Below are 20980 nucleotides of genomic sequence, written 5' to 3' on the forward strand. Positions count from 1 at the left end.
CAAGCAGGGAGCAACAAATGAACCAGCTGCAGTGAAGCCCAGTCAACTTCTTCCACTAGCAGTTTAGCACAGAAAGAAATTTCTAACCTCCAAATGTTAAACAGCAATATTCTTTGCCATGTGCCTTACTGCGAATGCGCACAGCATGCAGCCAGTACTAACCAAGGCCTCCAGTCTCGACCTCCTCTATCCGCGAAGGTCGCTGGTGTTTGCCGTCCACGGCGATGACACGCATTTCATACAGGGCGCCCGTCTCCAGGCCCTTGACCAGAATGTTGTCCTCGTTCTTCTCCACCATGGTGGTCTCCCACATCTCATCACCCTTGCGGCGGTACTGGACATAGAAGTGGCTGCCCGGGTGGCCGGCCATTGCTGGCAGCCATGTCACCTGTAAACCGTACCCAAAACGAGGTGCGTCACTTCAGCCATGTTTAGGTTACACCATGTTTAAGGTTACACCTATAGCATTGCCGTGCTATGAAATTTATTCCTTGGGGGTAGGTAAAAGCAGGACTTGCACCGCAGCGGGTTGGTTTGTCACACGTCAGTGGACATGGAAACCTAGATGCAGTACACAGCACAAGTCAGCGCCATTTTTAAGTCCTATGTACCGATGTTGCTGCTTCAACTATTAGAGGTGGAGCTATCAGTGATACATGCAGCAGACGACAGTGCAGTTAGCAGGAGTGTAGCAAGTGATGTCACTTAGATACCCAGGAATGAAAAAGAAATCTGGGACTCCCTTTGTCTTTCTGAAAAATAAACAGTACATTGGCATGCAAGAATTGAGGTAGGATAGCCTACTTCTGTAATACTGCAAGTATTTTGACAAACATGAAGACATTATATGAAGACAGTCTGAAAATAAATATGAGTTGGTGCCTGCAAAAGTCACTAGCACACACACCAGAACAGGATACTCCCAGACATCTGGTGCATCTCTTTCTGGGCCGCCAAAATGCTACAACAATGTTTCTCAAACAAGGGTCAGCGAATCAATTTTCAGGGTCTGCAAAACTCCTGCCCGCACAAAAAAGAAAAAGAAAGGGTCGCACAAAAGCTCTGGCCTAGCTAGACAGTTTTGTAGGGTTAAAAGCCTGGAGGCAGAGCCACCTTAAGTTTCTGGAAGCGAAAAAGACATGAGAGGAGTGCAGAAACAGACAGCAATGACAGAGGGAGGGAGAGAGAGGGCATCTAGAGCATCTGTAGCCATGCATGCATGTTCGTTCATAATTCTTGACTCCAAGGAGGTGCCAGTTTAGGAAGGTTTAAGATAACAGCTGGATAAAACCGCATCACTCCTGCTATATATACTTGTACACTCACATCACTGCTCAAGGGAAGGCATGCAGACAAATGACTTCGAGCAATGCTGGCTGCATTACTAAAGCCTGCCTGCATCATTTCGTGGACTTTTAATGTCCTAGGATAAGTAGAGTCATTCACTGCAAATCATGTCAATAACTACATCATCTCGCAAGGTGCCGACTGGCCGTTTCTCTCGCATGCCTTCTGCGTCGTGTCACCTCCCACTGTAATCCAAAAGTTGAGCTTTTCTCCGCATTTAACAGATGGCGCTAAGGAGCTTTCAATATGTTGGTGCCCATTTTTTTCTCTTTTCTGTGGCCTAAAGGATGACCCCGGTAAGGGCCGCACCCAAATTCAGCAGCCAGTAACACACACAAAAAAAAGAAGAAATGTGCAAGTCAAAAGAGCTGTTTCATGTGTACATATATTCGGGTGCGTGATCTGCTCCACCGGAAGCTAACAGATGACGATAACTTCCCTTTGACACCCGATGAGACAATGAACATGTCCTGCACACCTGACTGCCTGGAACAACAAACATACAGTGCCTCAGTGCTGTTGACTAATCTTGGGCGCTTGATGTTCACTCTATATGGTCAAACGTTATACTGTGCAAAGGTGCGAATGGGCAGTGCACTTACACAGGCAGTGCATTTTCTTGTGGTGCAGCGCACATAGCTGTGGTACACTGTTCGCTTTGTATCACTAGGCCCAACATGGTTCACATTAAAGGCTGCTTTGAATCTAGTCACAGTTAACCATAAAGATTGTGTGCACATTTAAAGGCCTGTCTTCAGGATATGACGGAACAGAGGCTTGTGGTCCTGTTTGATTACACACATACTTATAACATGCAGTTGCAAGGCACCACTTTATGCAAAAGACAACACAACATAAGTAAAAACTCCTGACGTGGCCCAGTAGGTAGCTCGCGGATGGCTCGCAAACGAAAGGTGATGGTTCGAATCCTGCCTAAGACTCTAAATGTTTTTTAATTGAAATTAATTAGTTTGTAAAATTAGATGGTTTCAAACATACGCCAGCCTTTAATTTGCATTTCATGTCAAATTTCAAACGAGCATTTCAAACGAGCATTGCGGGCTGTTTGAAATTCCTACGCAAAGAAGTTGTGAGGCTGCGACGCCATGACCACGTCAACCAATCAGGATTTATTGCTCATGGCTAACTATGATAATGCTGATGCACCAACCTTTCCACAACATGGAAAACTTAAGCTGTCGCTTAAGGATCCAGTGTGCATCACAAAGTGATGCGTGCAGTAAAAGCAGCCCAGCCGATGTCAATCCTTCACTAAAAACTTAGGTCACACATGTCGAGCACCACTCCAAACAATCGGCCAAGCAAGCACTATTGCTAGTAAAATATTACAGTGGCAAAGCAGTCACTGGCAGCCCGTTTTCCTCCAGGCTGCAAACTCTCACCGATCGTCCACACATTGTGTCATCCCTGATTTCGATGCATTATGTATTTGAAAGGTTCACTGTGCCTGCACTACCTTATTAAGCAAACATTGATAACAATATATATAACAACGTTCCTACCTGCACAGCGGCATGCCCATCTTGGTCTGGCAAGTAAGCCCAAGTGAAGTCTGGCATGTCTGGGACACGCTCCGACTGGTCTGCTGTTTCCAATTCGATGAAGTAGGGGTCGCCCTGGCCCTGCGCAGTAGCTGCCTGAATGGTGATGCGGTACTTGGTGCGTGGCTTGAGGCCTGCCAGCTTGGCACGCGACTCCAGCGGGTCACGCACAGGAGGCTGGCGTTCCATTTTGGGCCCCAGCTGAGTGCCACGCACTTCCTCGTAGTAAATGTGGTATCCGGTGAGCACACCGTTGGTCTCCAGTGGCCGTTTCCAAAGCAGGTAAACACCCGTTGACCCCATTGGAATGCCCTCAAACGACGCAACAGGCCCCGGAGTGCCCTCCGGCGTCATGAACTCGATGCTGTCCGAAGGCGGCCCATTGTACATGTCGTTGAACACAAGCACGTGAACCAGATTGCGCGAGAACGGTCGGAACAGGCTGACCAGAGCTGTGGTCACATTGGCCGGCACCACCACTTCCCTCAACTTCTCTTCGCCCTCGTCGGGCGTCCACGTCTGGATCTTGTAGCCGCGGAAGTGGCCCCGCACCGACTCTGAGCTCACAGGGCTCCAGGTAAAGTTGGCCGACCGGGCGTCAACCACTTGTGCCAGCTTGAAGTCCTGCGGTGCTGCAAGCGGCACGTTCTCACCAGAGTAGCCGATGACCTCTGTGGCAGCCGTGTGCGCCTGGCCTCTCCGGTTGTGCGCCTCCACCTTGATGCGGTAAGGCTTGAATGTCGGCTGGCCGTATTCGACGTGTTTGTTCAGCTTCCAGTCCTCAATAACACGCGAGCTCCATGTGGCATCAGGGATGTCATCGCGCTTCCAGAGCACCTTGTAGAAGAAGCCTGGTGCATTGTGCTCTATGGGAGGCATCGGAGTCCAGGTGATGAGCAGGTTGTCGAAGCGGTCCCCGCGGCCCATGACGCGGTCGGGGTTCTTGTGTGGCACATCTTCAGGAGTCGTGCACCTCGACGATGCCCCAGAGGGCAGCGAGGGCCCGATCTTGTTGCGAGCCACAACCCGGAACGTGTAGTTGGCCCAGGGACTCATGGACACTTTGAACTTGGTGTCTGGTGCTGGTATGTTCACAAAGGCGTCCTCCCATGTGTCAGGGCTGAACGAGGTGTTGTACTGGATAGAGTAGGAGAGGATGGGCGCTCTCCGGTCACCAGTGGGCTTCCACTCCACCAAAGCCATGAGACTGTCACACTCGACACGCACCATCTGTGGTGGATTGGGAACATCTGCAAGCATAAAGGACGAGAATAAAAGTTGTTAATCACAAGGAATGCTATGCAGAGAAACAGCAGTACAACACAAAGAATGGTGGTTGCACTTTGATACGAGTGCCTTGTGGATGGCTGACAAGACGAGATTTCCTCATTCAAATTACATAGCCGCCTTTCTGTTCAGCACAACATATGGTTGTGGCATGCAGGCAGCTCCAATACAAACGGGAAATTTAAAACAATGAAATTTGCTCTTTTTTCCTCATACTGATGCTAGCTCACCCTTAATTTAGCAAAGTTGTTAAAATCCGCTGTTTACTTCCTAATGTTTGTAATTTGATCAAAACCTGTCTGCTAGCATGCTAAGAATCTTCCAATATGCATTGCAGACCATTAATAAGGAAAACATTTATGTGCGGTAAAACAGGTTCTCCACTTTAGCTTCTTCTTCCCTATCAACAGCGTAACACGACTTTCGTGTATAGCCGGCAAATGATTTTTTGGACGCCCGATTTTCCGGACCTTCCTGATTATTCCGGCTCTGGCACCATCATGCGCTCATTAGACTCAAAACCAAAATTTCGGACGTTTTAAACTTTTTCTTGCTCGATTTTCTGGATCTTTTTCTTGTGATCAAAGGTCAGAAAGTACAAAAAATTGCCACAACATCGCTGCTATTTTGTTTTTCTACTATCTTACACCGCGTTGCAAGCATCCCATAACTCCATACCATTCTATAATTTTTGTATCCGGGACCTGTGTACTTTGTACTAAACGCTTTCATATGCATACAAAAGTGTGTTAAAAATGCCAATGCAATTTTATTTTCTGTTGCATTGCTGAAAGAAAAGGGTTAGTAGTACTTTGAAATTTCCGCCTGTGTATCAACTCAATGACCTCACCCATCTACCGCAGAGAGCGAGAGGGGCACTGCGGTCGCTCTGCGATCAACTCGCGCCAGATCGGCGATTGTTTGAGCCCACTTCGCAGCGCGACGCGCCAGCACAGTTTTCCAACTGCCTATATCTAAGAACGTTGGCATGAGCATGCAGGCATCATTCGAGAAGGAAGGGAGGTTGTCAGGTGTGAAAAATGAAACTGGCTTTACAGCCGACGGGTGGGCTTTACAGAAACCCTTTCAATCCTTTTACTGGGCTTTGGGAATCCATAAAAGCAAAAAATGCACATGCTGCTTTTGAACACAGATAGGACGCCCCACTCACTACTCATTTTGGCCAAAATAGCAAGGGCTGTGAGCCGGCTTGGTAGGCGTGCAGATGCACATGCCAGTCCCATTCGTACAGCACCAAACAGTATGACAAGTGGTGCACCTGTCACTAGGATCATAATTGCATTTCTGTCTACCTCTTCAGTCCATACCTACCAGCCGGGCAACATCCAGGTATGGTATGGTTAAGGCCCTTAACCTTCTGTGGAGCAGAATTTTAGATCGTGTGAATTGAAAATAAAGAATAAATGATATTCCGCAGGAGACATCGAATGATGCTTCAGAACATAAAATGCAGAGTGAATTCTGTTGGCAATTTCCATTGGCCGTAACGTCGCAGGTTTTCTTGCTCTGGGATGACGATTCCAAATTCCGCAATGGTTGACCGAGACAGGTCTCACGCATTCTGCTGGTCGTTTGGAGCAACTGAGGGCGCTCTAGCTCGATCTACCGACCAGAGTCGAATCGCACTGGAAGTTCGAGCCGGCGGTGTTGTTGCTTCCGGAAGTAGAGGGAATTTTTTTGGCTGCTTCTAACAGTTTCAGAAATATCGGTAGATGAAACTGAACATCCGTCGATTTTGCTGCGCATACGTCGAAATGTGTCTATCAAAAAACGTCCACAGCGTTAAAATTGTGCGCAAGCAAGCTGCAGAGTGCGGCACTCCCGCCTATTAATCGATCACAACACATTTTGGCTTTAGGATGCGACTTCAACCTCCGGAACGAGCTCAGCATTACACCTCTAGTGTTCTTTGCATGTTCCACTGATCGACCAAGGCTGAGTCGCTCTGTAGGAGCCCAGGTCGCTCTGTACCGATTCGGGCATCCAGCTCCAGCCGACCACTGGAAATTGCCACATGTCAATTGACAGTATATATATTTTTTTCTTGAGCTTTAGAAGGTAGCTAAAACAACCTTCACCACCAGGCTTATGAGCATTAGCAAGAAGTCGGCATTTTCCAGGGACCATAGCAGCACAGCTCGCCGATTGCTTTCGTGCTGGCCGCTGCAGTTATTCCTGCTTTTTGTCGCATACAACTCTAAGCAGCGCTTTCGCATATTTTACTGAGTACCCACCTCACAGGTGCAGTGGTTCTTCTATTGTGGCAGTTCAGCCATGTGCTGGTGTCAAAGTAATAGTATACCGCGCCTCGCCTTGTGGCGCGCGAGACAGCACAAAAAAAAAAAAAAAAAAAAAAAAAGAAAAAAGAAAAATACATGAATAACACAATTGCTCTGTGCCAGCTCAAAATGAAAATGCACAGCAGAATATATTGTGCGATTTTTCCAGACTTGGCGAAATTTTGGATGGTTTCCCTGACATTTCACTGATTTTTCCCGGTGCATAAAATAACCCTTACAATTCTCGGTTTTTCCGGTTTTACCGGTTGCTAGACACCCTGCATGGGCTTCTTGCATTTAGCCACCAAAGAAATGCTGTTGCCATGGCAGGGGGTGAATCCACGTCCTCGAGATTAGCAATCGAGCACCTAACCACTGCTTTAACTGTAAATACTCCAACGCCCACTCTCCCGCTTCCTCACCCTGGACGGTAAGGGTGGCTTGCGCGCGGTCGCTGTCGAGATCCGTGCTTGCCACGCAAGTGTAGATGCCCGAGTCGAGCTCGATGGTGCGTGTGATGGTGAGCGAGTTGTCGCCTGCTTGCACCATGCGTGCATCTGCCTCGGGGTCCACAGGTTGGCCGTTGAACAGCCACTGTATGCGCAGCTCCAGACTCGGGTCCGCCTCCGCGTTGCACCGGAACGTTGCGCTCTTGTCAGCCGCCACCTGAAGAACATGGGAGCCAAACAGGTGTGCTAGAATTGAAAACTGACTTTCTTGCAGCGCGTCGCTCCTGGAGCCGAGTTTGCGATTGTTTTGCCAAAAAGAACTGCAGCAAGAAATACAGTTCTTATTAACTCTATTAAAAGCAAAATGTGAACAAATTTATTGAGTAAAAAATAATGCACAACGAAATTTTAGTGCACAAAGCTGCACGGCTCGAAACTTGCAACTTTTTTAAAATAGCAATAATAACATTTTCTACCTTCATAGCTATATATGATTTTTTCCCAGGAAAATTACTGCGCATCATCTTAGGAAACTAAAGTTCATTCCTTTTTGTCGAAAGATTTGCCCACCACATGTAAAGATTTCAGCAATCGAAGCCACACCTGCAGACCAGTTGAGCAGCCGATGCTGTAACTGGCAAGCACTCCGTGCTTATGTATGTGTTCTCATCCATTTTTCTTTTGCAATCCTGCTTCGAATACTGGATGATCGTCTGGTCAGACATTGCTAAAACAAATTGGGGAGCTGTTCGCGTGAATGTTCAGGTGAATGTGCAGGCAAAGTAAGGGAAGAAAATCTTCTCACCTCGTAGTTCTCTGGCGGGTTTGTGATGAGCGTTTTGCCCTTGACCTCGAGCGACCCGGAGGCCGACGCATCTCCAAACTTGTTGCTCGCATAGCAGGTGTATTCGCCCTGGTCGGTGACTAGAAGTTTGTTGATCTGCAGGTCGCCAGACTCGAGGACGTGATAACGACCACCCGTCAGCTCTTGGGCCTCCTTCATCCATTTCACCTCTGGCCGCGGTGCCCCAAACACGCGGCAACGTAACGTAACCTGTGACGTCACTACGGCCAGCGTCAACTGCTCAGGTGCCTCCGTGATAGTCGGCGGCAGTGCTGCAGAAACATGCGTGGTCAGAAGCTCAGAGTTTCCGAGTAGGGAGAGATATCAGGGATACAAATCATCACTCTATCAGATCCTTGAAAGCAGCTATAAACACAGGATGCCTAACAGTCAGCATCCTGCGAAGTTTCTGAGCAACTTTGCCATGCAAGTTCCTAGTGTAAGGCGGCACAGCACCAATTGGCATTAAGCTTGTGCGCTACGTCTGACACACTGGCAATAATACTTGGTGGTTTCAAATTAGAGGGGCCACAAATTTTGAGAAGCTATGAGGACATTGTCTCCAGAGGGCCTTTTCACACTGCTGATGTCAAATGGTGAAAAATGTCTGCTCAAATAGACAGGAGGCTTGTATTAGGCTAGTATGAATTAAGTCCACTGAGAGTCGCTTCACTATACTAGCTGTCAGTTCTTACTGAAGAGTAATGCATCCAGGAGATTCTCTGGTGTGATTGGTATACCACAAGCAGTAAATGTGTACAGACAGAGTTGTTTTGCTGGAGTTCCAGTTCGCAAGAAGTTCACTTCCTACACCATATATAACAGCAATTTAAAAATTTTATTTGTAAAGTAATGCAAATGCAGCAGACCATGAAGAAAAAGAAAAAGACACATAGAAAATTTAATGTAGTGCAGAGAAGGACTGAATGTGAAAGTAAATGAAAAACATTAAAGGAGTAGACGCCAAATTCTGATCGCATATATTCCTTTGCAATGACGGATAAGACTATAGTCTACAAAGATCAGCAAGTCATAATTATTTACACCAGCCAGATAATTTACAATCAAATTTCTTCAATCAGTTGTTTATTTGCTTCAGCTTCAAAAGCCAAATGATGTCTGTAACATTAAAGGTGAGTACAGGCGATGTGAGGCATTAACTAAACTGTAATATAATCACTGATTCTTGGTTCCTTATGATTCGAGACGTTGTGTCAGGCTATCTTTAGCACTGGTGATTTAAAACGGTGAAGCAGCGATTACATTAGCTTTTTTTTTCTCGTGTCTCATGACCTTTTGACACCATAGCCATCGCTGCGCTGTTGAAACCAAAACAGGCAAGAGACGAAATTCAATTATAAATAATATCAGCCATAGGCAAGAATCAGGAGATAATCCATGTATACCAACGCCTTACACATCCTTACACAGAAGAAAAGACTCGACCGAAAATTTCAAGTCTGTTCAAAAGAAAAATTTTGTGCGCCTCCTATCTCCGTGGCACATCAGTGGAGCGATCAATAAAAAAAGATGAGTCAGAAGATTTGCGAATGTATGCACCAGTCGAGAGTTATATGCCAAAAATCATAGGCAACCAAAGCTTGGGCACGAACAACCTGGCAGAAACTGCTTGACAGTATTCGCACGAATTCTAAGTAAAGGTTTGTGTAATTCAGGGTGGACGTGTGCAGATGCTAGACCTGCTTTATGCAATGTGTACTGCTCAAAACTTAGGCGACAGTGTTTATAAGCGTGTTTTGCATGTACAACAGTGCTGCAACAAGCTCGACACATGTTACTTCGCACATACTCATTTGCATTACACTTACCTAAAATTCCAGAAAGGCAACAACTAATCTAACGTTTCACCAATTGCAGGCTAAAACTAACAAGATACGAATGATAGGCAAGGCTAGCAGGGAAATGACGTAAAAATATGAGGCAAAACTTAGGCAGGACAGGCAAGACATCAAAGACATGCAACAGAGAGATTTTTTTTTTTTTTTTGCAACACCAAGACCAAATTGGAAAACTGGTGAAACAACGCTACAACAGGATTTTATGTTCTGAGGATGCACTATCACGAATTGTTCAGCCAAAGCAGCTCTAACACAGTGAAATATTTTTTTATGGCCTGGTCTTTTCAAGAGAGTATCAAGGCCGAATTAACAAGTATTTGAGCTTGTTTCACACCAGTTTACACACACAGCAACTCCTACATTTGAGTACTTTAGGTGCATTGTTCCAGCTGGACCCAGAAAACCTAAATATTTAACTGCAAATGGTGAAACACTGGAAAAAGGTGGGACAAAGGCTGAGAGGAAACGAGCTGCATGGACTTGTAGTTCCTTGAATTCGTTAGTGCTGCAACTTGAAACGGCCAACAAAACTTCTGTAAACATGCCAAGGGCACATCTGTTAGCCAAGCCAAAACCTTCCAGTCTCCTCTCAGAACTGCCTGTTACTGTTATGTCTGCCAGAGCATGCTCCGGCCCTTCCCATATTCTCCCTTTCTCCCATACACTCTCAAGACAAGAATAAATTTGTCATTTGCTTGGCTAATATGCTGTGTTCTGGGGTAACTGCCAGCAGCGCGGCCTCCGGTCATAAATTTGGAACAAAAATAAATGCACTAACAACACAATCACTTGTTCCTGTACAAATGACAAGTGATTGTTTAGACACATACCACTGCTCCTTTTTGTTAAAGTTTTCTGTATCTCTGGTTGCTTCCTATATTTTTGGTTTGACCAGGAACCAATAGGCTCAGTTAGCTTGCGACACCGTCTACATTGCAGCTATGACAAAAGAAAGAGCCTGCCACTTACCGAGCACATTGAGGTAGAAGTCACGGAACGCGTATCCATGAGGGTTGGAGGCGTTGCACTGGTAGACGGCCGTGTCATGCTTGGTGAGAGACTCAATCGTTAGAAGGGAACCCTCAACTTTGCGCCGCTGGTTTGGCTCAGCCTTCTCAATAGGCACACCGTTCACAAACCACTGCAGTTTGGGCTCCGGGATGCCCGTGGAGGCACACTCGAAGCTCACACTCTCCTCTTCAGCTGCATTAGTGTTGTCCGGCACGCGCAGCCAGTATGGAGCTGCCTCCACCTTGACATGCATGGCGTGCGTCTGGGCCACGCCCACTCCATTGTTGGCCTGGCACTCGTATGTGCCCTCGTCTTCAAAGCTCACCGAGCGGATTTCCAGAGTCTTGCCATAGTTGGTGTACGTAAAGCGCCGCGACATGGGACTGGCGCCCCGCTTTGTCCACGAAATTTGAGGCAGCGGCGTCCCGCCGTAGATGCAGTACAGTTTGAGTTCGTGGCCCCGCAAGGCGACCAGGTTAGGTGGCGACAGGTATTGTTTCACGGGTGCGTGCTCCGCCTTCCCCGCGCTTGAGGTGGGCTCCACCTTCAGCTGGATCTTGTTGCCGATCTTGTACTCACGCCGGAACACAGACGTGGCACTACATGTGTATACGGCGTCTGAAAGTGCATCGCCCAACTCGACGCGTGAGAAGTGTAGGTCGCCCTCGGGGTCAGCTGTGATCCGTGACGAGTTGACGTTTCGGAGTGCTCCGCTGGAATACTGAATGAGCCAGAAGATGTTTGGTCGCGGGTAACCTGTAGGAGGGTTGCAGTCGAGCGACAACGGGTCACCCTCCACTACGTACACTTCCTTCGTGGTCTCCTCAGCAAAGTTGTTGAGCTCGGCTTTGCGTAGAAAAACTGAATTAGACACGGACGTGCCGTGCAGGTTGGTAGCGCGACACTGGTACAGTCCCTCGTCCACATCGTCTGGCTTGGTGAAGACGAGCGTGCCACGACGTGGCTGCTGGGAGATACGCTTGTCATACGAGACATAATCAAACTCCTTGTTGTTCTTGGTCCACTCGTAGGTAGGTTCGGGGTTGCCCTGGGCCTCGCACTCTAACAGGAAAGGCTTGTCCAACTCATCCTGAGACTGAGACACCTGGTACAGTTGTTCGTGCTTGGGCTGCTTCACCATGGTGGGTGGAGAGGGTACCGTTGCACCCGCCACCACTGCACCCAGCAGCAGCAGCAGTGCTGGCATGAGTGCCATCCCTCCTGCACAAAGGAAAATACTGTCATGTCCGCCCACTTCAAAGAACATTTTTAATCCATAAGTTAACGTATGCTTTTCCACATTTCTGGAGTCGAAATTCAATAAAAAACCTAAATCAAACTCTCTTCTGAGCAAACGGAAACATCAACCTTGCTCCCACACACTTGTTTCTTCAGAACATTGCAAACTACAAATATGACATGAAGAAAGCTGGCTTTGACTGCATTAAATGAGAGGGTGATAGTCTTCTTCACATGCTTACAAAGAAAAACTCAGTCATAATAAAAGATGTAATATTCAATACTGTTCATGCTTGTAATTAAACAATAAGAACATGAAAATAAATGGGTACTAAACACAATGTCTAACAAGCAAGTTAGGATAACTTCTTTGGGCCAGAGCCAAGTATAGATCTTTTTCATTTCGCAAGCTTCAGTAGCTGTATGGCTAACAACATCCATGTTAAGGCAAACAGGAACATATGCATAACATTAATCCCATGAATCTTAGTCTGATGCCACACAGTATGCCTGCAAAGATTAAACACCACACTGCTCGTGGCAGTACCTCATGGCAGAAAACATTTTAGAGCTATTATTTAAAAAGGTGATCAATGCCTACTGTTAGGAAATGCATTCCACTTCCTGTTCATAGCTGTATGTGTGCCCTTTTTAAGGCTTACAAAATTCACTGCCCTAAAATGAGATTTCACCAAACACCGAGTGCGAGGCCAAGAGCAACAAGCCAAAGGTAGCAGCAGGTAAACTGCGCCAGCGAATGGCACCATTAGCAGCGACGTCATGCCTTTAAAAAAATGAAGCTTAATTAATCTTTGTGGATGTTTCTTTTACAAAATATTAAAAGTGCCATCAATAATGGTGCCAGTAGTATAAATGAACAGCAGGGTCAGTACAACATACCAATCGTAAATTCTACTTTTACAATTTTTAGTTTCCCAACCTTCACCATTAAAAATAATACCAGACCAGTCCTCCTGTGAGAATAATGATAACAGGATGACCATGAGGATATGCACAATGCAGGCTGCATCCTATTTCTCATGATTAGTTAACCTTGCAAACTGCAATATGTGCATATATCATCGTAATACTGAATTCCATGACAGCACATTATTTCGGTTATACTAATATGGCTGGATGCACTTCATTTTCAGCTATATGAACATAGATCAAAGCAGCTGAAGTGTGTTTCGAGAATTTTTGAGTGCATTAGAACAGCATTAGAAGAGTTTGCTTAATATATAGAAAGAAGCAAGCACAGGTTTCCCCACAGCGGCTCTTACTTCGTTTTAATCTACCTCTAGGTGGAGATGATACCGGATTCCAGAACTAAGGTACACGAGCTATAAAAGTGTAACAAGGCATTGCTGCTTTTGATCACAATTCAGGAGCAGTTACGTTACTATGACAAACCAGTGCACACGCAACATCTCACTTTTATGCAGACATTATTTCTAAACTTACAGATGGAGAAAGAGTGACAGCCAGAATGCACATAATCACGACTGTGTGCTGTGTGAGTTGAATGTTTGCCAGACTCAAAAACGAAACCCTCATTCAGTGGTGCTAGTTTGTGTCGTTAATGCAAATAGGATTTCCTAGCAGCCTTTCTACAGCTGTCCTGTTATCAAAGCTCGAAAGGTGCTCTGTTCATTAAATTAACATTGTCGATGGTTGTGCTCAGGCACGCACTTTTGGCACTGTTAGAAGCAACACATAAGGGCACTGAGTGCAAAAAGAAAAATCTACAATACTGAGGAATGAGGGTCAGCATACCATTACAAATGAACAAAATTCGAAGGACACTGCTCTGCATACCATGGTATGGAGACGATAAGAGCCTCAGGACATTCAGCAGCGCGCTGTATTTATATACTCCACAAACTTACCATGCACTAAAGTGAAACCTTTTTCGAAGCGCGGTAGCAAATGCGACAAAAGAGGAAAACCGGGGCGCGCCGCTAGCAACGACCATCACGACTGAGCTAAATTCAGATGCCAACGCAACTACATATGTCAAAACGCTCCCGTAGCAACCGCCGGCACGGCTGGACGTTGCGACATAAAACATAATTTTTCAGGTACGATGCTACTGACGAAGCCGACGGGTGCTCTCGCCAACGATCCAGACTTCCTGCACGGTTTCGCAGCTCCCAGACAAGAACCGAAGCGCAAGACGGCGCAACAGACGAGCGTGGGAACGATATAAACGGCCCGAGTTGTGTCCGCGGCACTGACCCTGCCCTAGACATTTTCTGCCATCCGCGCGGCCGGACGGTCAAGGAAGGGGCTGGCGACTTCGATGGGCTCGGCCAGATCACGGATTTCGCCGGTTAGCTTCAGCGACTGCATACATGAATGCTTCTCTCGAATCCACGCCGTTGACAGCGACGGCACGCGACTACGCGCGACGGGAGAACATATATATCGCCCGTAATCGACGAATCGGCTGCGACAACCAGTGTGACACGGGGTAGGAACGCTGTAAGCGGAGGCAGTCCCGTCGTGCCGAGGGCCACGCCCCGAGCACTCCGCTCACCGCTCGCCCGGACAACGCACCGGCGGGGTCGCCGACGCCTCATCGAGCGCGCGGTTGCTAGCTCCGTGCCACGGTTCGAGCGGTAGCACCATGGTGCCCCGTCTGCCGCCGACATCAACGAACACCCGGATAGGCGCCTGCAGGACTAGGCCTAAACAAGCCAGCCTCGTTTTGGCACCGGCCGTGCGAGAAGTCCGGGTACCGATCGTGCGGCTTCGACGGTACCACGGCTAAACAAAGCAGAAAATGAGATCGGACCTAGCTTGAACCTGGGAGTGCCCGGTCCCGGAGACCTCGCGGGCGCTCTCCTCTACGATCCGCACAGCACACGCACAGACACACACACGGCACCGACGACAACTTGCGAACGGTCGGCGGCGTCCTCACAGACACAGAATCGTTGCCAGCGAAACGCGGGCAACATGCACATACACACCTTTCGCGCGCCGCCGTGGACACCGACAGACGCACACACAACACCAACGGGATCGGTGACGTCCCCAGCCAAGAATCGATGACATCACGCAAAACAATGGGCGGTGCCGTCGCGCATGCGCTCTGACGCTTAAGTTGCGGTGTGTAAAATATATAGACGTTCCACCCTACACTCCTCTTTTAACCGGCACTTCCGCTGCTTCCGCGTTGCCATGTCCGAGAAGAAACCCTGGCGCTGCCGTCGGAAGGTGCATCTCACACTCTTTTTGTGTCTCAGCAGGGCAAGCAGCTACCAAACAGCAAGCGAAGCACGATAGCTTTTTTCGGTATTTTGTTGTTCTGTAGTGTAGTAGAATCCCTAGAATACTGTATTCTAGTACACTATAGTTGTTCATGAGTTTTTAGCGTCCAACTCACTTTGTAAAGCCCTCTTAGGCCAAGCGCTCAAGCCCGCAGTCACAACCTGCGCTAGAGTAAAATTGCGCGAAAAAAACAGGACTGAAAGGCACACACAATCACAACAAGGCACAGGACAGGGTGTGTCTTTCATTCCTGTCTTTTTCGACAGTTTATTTCCCTGTCGCTTCAAACATTCCAACTAGTCCTGTCTTCAACGGCAAACAAAACAATTTCGCTTTCAACATGCAAGACGAGAAATAAAGTACTATAGCTCCGTTCACTATTCACGCTGAGCAAATACGACGAGAACAAATGCACTCATTTGTCAGCGTGTGGCGCATTTTAAGAAGGCTGTTCGCAAGAGCGAACGGCTCAGGACAGACGGTTATTGTGCTTGCAGCGCCGCTCTGCAGTGAGGTCAACTTTAGAGCGCTGTAGTTCTGGGATGGAGTCTTGAGGCCGCACTAACCAGTTTAGCAAACTGAAGCTCCACGCGCTGTCTGCATGCTGTCTGCTTCCGAGGCCGCGGGGCCGCGGCTCTTGCCAGCTTTTGACTCTGGAGATCTGCGGCATGCCACGCTCGTGACTAAGCCCGCGGTTTAAAATTATTTAATTAGGCCGCCTCTCACGAAGGTCGAGGCGGCGGTTGGGACTCGGAAATTGGCTGTCGGCCAGGCCGTTCTACGGGCGGCAGCCGCGCGGTGGCTGGCTTTCTATTCTACTTTTTTTTTTTTTTTTGTCTACCTATAGACTTCACCTGAAAATTCAGTTTTCTGCAGAACTGCACCCTATTGGCACCACTGATATCGTAGCCATAAACGATAGTGGAAATGTGCCTTCTGCATGTCTGCGGTGCCGGAATTACGGCTCACAGCGGCGGTGGTCGAAGAGCGCTTTCATCCACTCTTTTTCTTTTTTTTCTTTTTTTTTTTTCTTGCCCAAGTTCATTTCCGACCTTATGACCAGCCCACCGCCTACCATGTCACATGGGGGTGCACAGGCCCCAAACCTCCACACATAAACATGCACCATTCGGAGGCGCAGTGGGAGGCCACTCTGCAATGCTCTGATCTATCCCAGCGTAGGCTGGTAACTCAGGCAAGAGCGGCAGCCCAGGCCACTGGGGTCTTGAAATGAAGACTCCACTCACTGCCCCCCACCCCCTCCCTTTTTTTTTCTATTTCTTTTTGAAATAAAGTTTTCTCTCTCTCTCTTATGAGCCGGCAGTGTTTCACTCACCTGCATGCGCTGCGCACTGCTGCCCATTTGCGTTCTGTATGGTCTGCTATTGAGTTTCTTTTAATTTTCAGCATTTCAAAATGGAAACTAGCTTCCCAGTACTGTTGACCAGCCAGCAACGCTGCTGTGTCTCACCCTTTGCCGAACAGCAGTATTAGAAAAGACGTCAGCTGCTTTGTGATATAAAAGCATTTATTTTCCTCCATACAAACACAGAACCGATGCAATTTGTTACCATGCATTCGGTGCATCATAAGCAAACTGAAATATACTTACGAAACGTATGACATATCGGACCGTGTGTACAGTGCAAAAAAAAAAAATAAAATAATAAAAAAAACCCCAAAACTCCACACAAGCCACGACAGAGAAAACAACAGGACGTCAGATTTAGTCTGGCGAATGGTTTGGTTTTGGTTTGGTTTGTGGGGTTTAACGTCCCAAAGCGACTATAAGGCTATGAGAGACGCCGTAGTGGAGGACTCCGGAAATTTCGACCACCTGGGGTTCTTTAACGTGCACTGACATCGCACAGCACACGGGCGCCTTGCTTTTCGCCTCTATCGAAAAGCTGCCGCCGAGGCGGGGATTCGATCCCGCGTCCTTGGCCACTGCGCCATCCATACATAAAACAGACATTATGCATTACAATGTTCGCAATTAAATTCGCGACTGATTCAGCGAGGGTACCCTGTATTTCATTTTAAACATGCACATTAAACAAACTACTAGCCACCTTGGATAATGTTCCGCAGCGTACAACCTTTCAGCTTAACTGCACACCCCACCCCAGCATCGTCAAGTGCTACGGGCTGTGACTCCACCAGCAAACTTTTAACAGAAATTCATATCTTTCATCCTCAGCATTACCTTGTTTAGAAGGTTTGAAAAGTTTCTGAATAAGAATATGTGGTAAGCCTCAAATAAACTAACACTCATTAAAGTATTGGTAGCCACCCTCCCCATTAGTTTCAATATGAAAATGCATGGTACCTTTATTACGGCGGTCCTTATAGCCTGGGTCGTTTTAGAACGTTAAACCCTATAAATCAAACTACCTTAGAATGCTACATGTAGTCACATGGTCAATTTGCTAGAATGTGAAAATATGCACTGATATTCATATCTCTTATACAGCATCAGGAACATTATTTCTTGTTCAGGTTTCATTTATTTCCTGTCCAGATAGTTCAGGTTTATTAACTATTACAGCGCTGTGGAAGTACAAGATCTGTACATTAAATTAGGAGAAATGGGAGTTGAAAAGGGAAAGTTCAACAAACCTGTTGACTCGTTGGATGCGGTCGATTGTTTCGGGCTTTTGCATTATGATGCTATTGTCGCACAACCGGGCACACAGCAGTAGTCGCTGGTTCTTGCCATCAGCGGAAATATTTACGCTAGAAATATTTGTAATTATGGAGGACTGAGAAAAAATGCGCGGGTGCAGTGCATATTTTCAGAAGCGGTGAAGAAGGAATTATTGGCGCACCGCTTCCTGATTTTCAAGCTTTTTAAAAACACCTAAGCGTTGCCTTCTTACCAGCCATTTTTTAAAGAGCAATCCCGTGTTGTCACTGCGCGTGTGCAATTCGCGTTTTTACAGGGCAGATTGCTGAATCTTCGGTGCACAACTTTCTGGTTTTTCAGTTTTTTTGTGATTCACCTTTTTGTTTTCCCTTTTCAGCCATCTAAAATATTACGATGCCGTACTTACTACGGAAGAACGCTCGTATTCAACACAACTGCCTACTCGTTCCAAGCTTAACACTTTCACCAAACGCAAGATTACAGCCGATTACTATGCGAACGAAGTAGGTACGTAGCTATGCTTACGCCGCTATACCAGGGCTGGCTCTCCCCTGATGGGGCAGGGGCAGGTCGGTCACCGCCGCTTGCGGTGGAGGTTGGCCTGCCACCCAATTTTTATCTGTTGTAGGCCGTCATTGCACCCGCCACCGCTTCGGTGGTGCACGGCGGCTGTTGTTTATTTTTCTTCTGTCTGCACGAGGCAGCGGAGGCGCCGGGGTGGTGCAGTGGTAAGACGCCCGACTACTGTGCCGGTGTACCCAGGTTTGAACCCGACCTCGGCGGCTGCGTTTTGATGGAGGCGAAACGAAGAGGCGTCCGTGTGCTGTGCGATGACAGCGCACGTTAAAGATCCCCAGGTGGTTGAAATTACTCCGTAGCCCTCCACTACGGCTCCTCTTTCTCTCTTTCCACTTTAACTCCCACCTTCCTTCCCTTACGGCGCGGTTCAGGTGTCCACAGAAAACAAGTGAGACATCGCGCCTTTCGCTTCCTATAAATCAATCAATCAGCAGAGGTGGCTCAGCTACAGAGCCAGTAGCAGGCCCGTGCATTTTCTTTTCCTTCTTCCTACAGCCACAACAACAGGGCCGGCTTCATCCATAGCGACGCCAATCAAAGGCGCGGCGCAGCCACGTCCTTAGCTCTCTTCGCACCATATGCAGTGGTTCTTATCACCGAGTGGCTTGGAGCGGAACGGAGCGGCTTGGAGCCGACGTAAAGGGAACACCATGCAGTGAAGAGACACCCAACGTGAAGGTCGAGGACCACTGCGTCTGACGCTAGGAGGAGAGATTGCTTTGTCCGATGATGGCCGCAACTGTGATACGTGCACTAAAGCCCCTGTATCATTAGAGGGGCTTTAACGTGCTGCAGCAAAGCGCTCGCGGCGTCGCCACCGTAATAATTATAATTGGTTCACAGGAAAGGAAAGGCGCAGTATCTGTCACACTTGTTTCCTGTGGACACCTGACCCGCGCCGCAAGGGAAGGAGGGAAGGTGGGAGTGAAGGTGGAAAGAGAGAAAGAGGAGCCGTAGTGGAGCACTACGGAGTAATTTCGACCACCTGGGGATCTTTAACGTGCGCTGACATCGCACAGCACACGGACGCCTCTTCGTTTCGCCTCCATAGAAGCGCAGCCGCCGCGGTCGGGTTCGAACCCGGGTACTCCGGCACAGTAGTCGGGCGTCTTACCACTGCACCACCCCGGCGAAGCAGCGTCGCCACCGTCTCCGCGCCTCAACTCATGGAGAGAGAGGGAAAGAGCAGGCATCGGATCGTCACCAGCGAAATCTGGCTGCGGCCAGCAGTACGTGCTTACGCACTAAATATATCATCGAAAGACGTGCGTTGGTAAGGGCGATAAAAAACAGGATCTCTTACAATGGTGAAAGCCTATCCATCCTCTGCTGTCATTGCCTCTTATCGGCGTTCGTTTCTGTGCTACATATAATTATAATCGGTTTACAGGAAAGGAAAGGCGCAGTATCTGTCACACACTCTACGGTTTCTTCTTCTTCTGCCTTGATATTTGGCACATACCCACGAAGGGGGATTGGCCAGGGTTCAGTGTGGACTGCCAAATGTCCTACACAAACGGAATTAGTGCATTAAAGTAATTGACAACTAAACAAAAACATAAGGTTTAAGATCACAAAAGTTATTGAAAGAAAAAATATGAAGCGAAAATTTGGAATTTTGTAAATTTGGAATACAATTAGCAAGGGAATCTGTCCGTAGCTGTGGTGTAGTTATGTATAAGTACTGACAAATTTGGGGCAATGCAAATCCTTTCGCAGTCGCACCGAAGGAGAGTAGAAGCGGGACCGACAACGTAAATCCCAAGCGTGCAATTGGAGTTTCTATAAATGCACCCTCCTCTGATGTGAAAACCTTCGGCAAGCGAGAAGGAAGTGATCAATATTTTCAATTTCACCGCAAGCCTTACAAAGGTTTGTGGGGATGATCCCGCATCTACATAAATAAAGATTTAGGCGAGGAATCCTGCATCTCAGGAGAGTCATCGTTACCTCACATTGCCGTGATTTACATGAACAAACTTCCGAGAGGCGGACACGCTGCGCGTAGTGCACGCCTGTACCCTCAGCCGAATTCCTTATGCTACACCATACCTCAAACTATCGTGCAATGAGATCCAGCAAATAGACTGCTTAATTCGGCAAGCAACAAAGGCAGCACTTAAATTACCGAAAAGCACTAGCAACGAGAGACTACTCGAACTCGGAGTCCATAACACAATACATGAGCTTCGCGAGAGGCCCACTTACAAGCACAATACCTAAGATTGGCCGCTACAACTACCGGACGACACATACTCAGTAAGCTAGGCATCACTATTCCCGCAAACAATGCATCTCTAAGAACACTGCCTGCCCACATTTACACCTCAATCTATGTCAAGACCACGGAACATGCACCCCCACCATGACCAAGGTCGCAGGAAGGCGCGCGCGGCAGCGCTCCACAAATGGTACGGGAGTGCGCCCGATGCAGTTTGGGTCGATGCCGCCTGCGATAAGAACGGAGCCACTGCGGTTGTACATAACCCCCACATTTCCCCCCTAACTTTCGAGCTTCCTTTAGGCACCACCCCTGAGGAAGCCGAGGAGACCGCTATAGCTATTGCTCTGGCATACACA

General features: G+C 47.7%; 1 protein-coding gene across 2 annotated transcripts in view; it reads right to left on the bottom strand.

The window, feature by feature from the left end:
- Positions 1-14966, bottom strand: part of Nrg (Neuroglian) — a 30141-nt gene extending 15175 nt beyond the window's left edge. Inside the window, exons 1-6 of one of the 2 annotated variants that reach the window (XM_084578918.1) lie at positions 14874-14966; positions 10618-11880; positions 7751-8061; positions 6919-7162; positions 2871-4159; positions 163-388 (exon numbers count right to left, since the gene is read on the bottom strand). In XM_084578918.1, the coding sequence (XP_084435044.1) occupies positions 163-388; positions 2871-4159; positions 6919-7162; positions 7751-8061; positions 10618-11880; positions 14874-14958 (3418 nt within the window). In that variant the 5' untranslated portion in view covers positions 14959-14966. The other variant, XM_084578919.1, reaches the window with a different exon arrangement.
- Positions 14967-20980: the final 6014 nt, after the last annotated feature.

The sequence above is a fragment of the Amblyomma maculatum genome, chromosome 9, assembly GCF_055883805.1.
Source record: "Amblyomma maculatum isolate TAMU_Amacu chromosome 9, ASM5588380v1, whole genome shotgun sequence".
NCBI classification, from domain to species: domain Eukaryota; kingdom Metazoa; phylum Arthropoda; class Arachnida; order Ixodida; family Ixodidae; genus Amblyomma; species Amblyomma maculatum.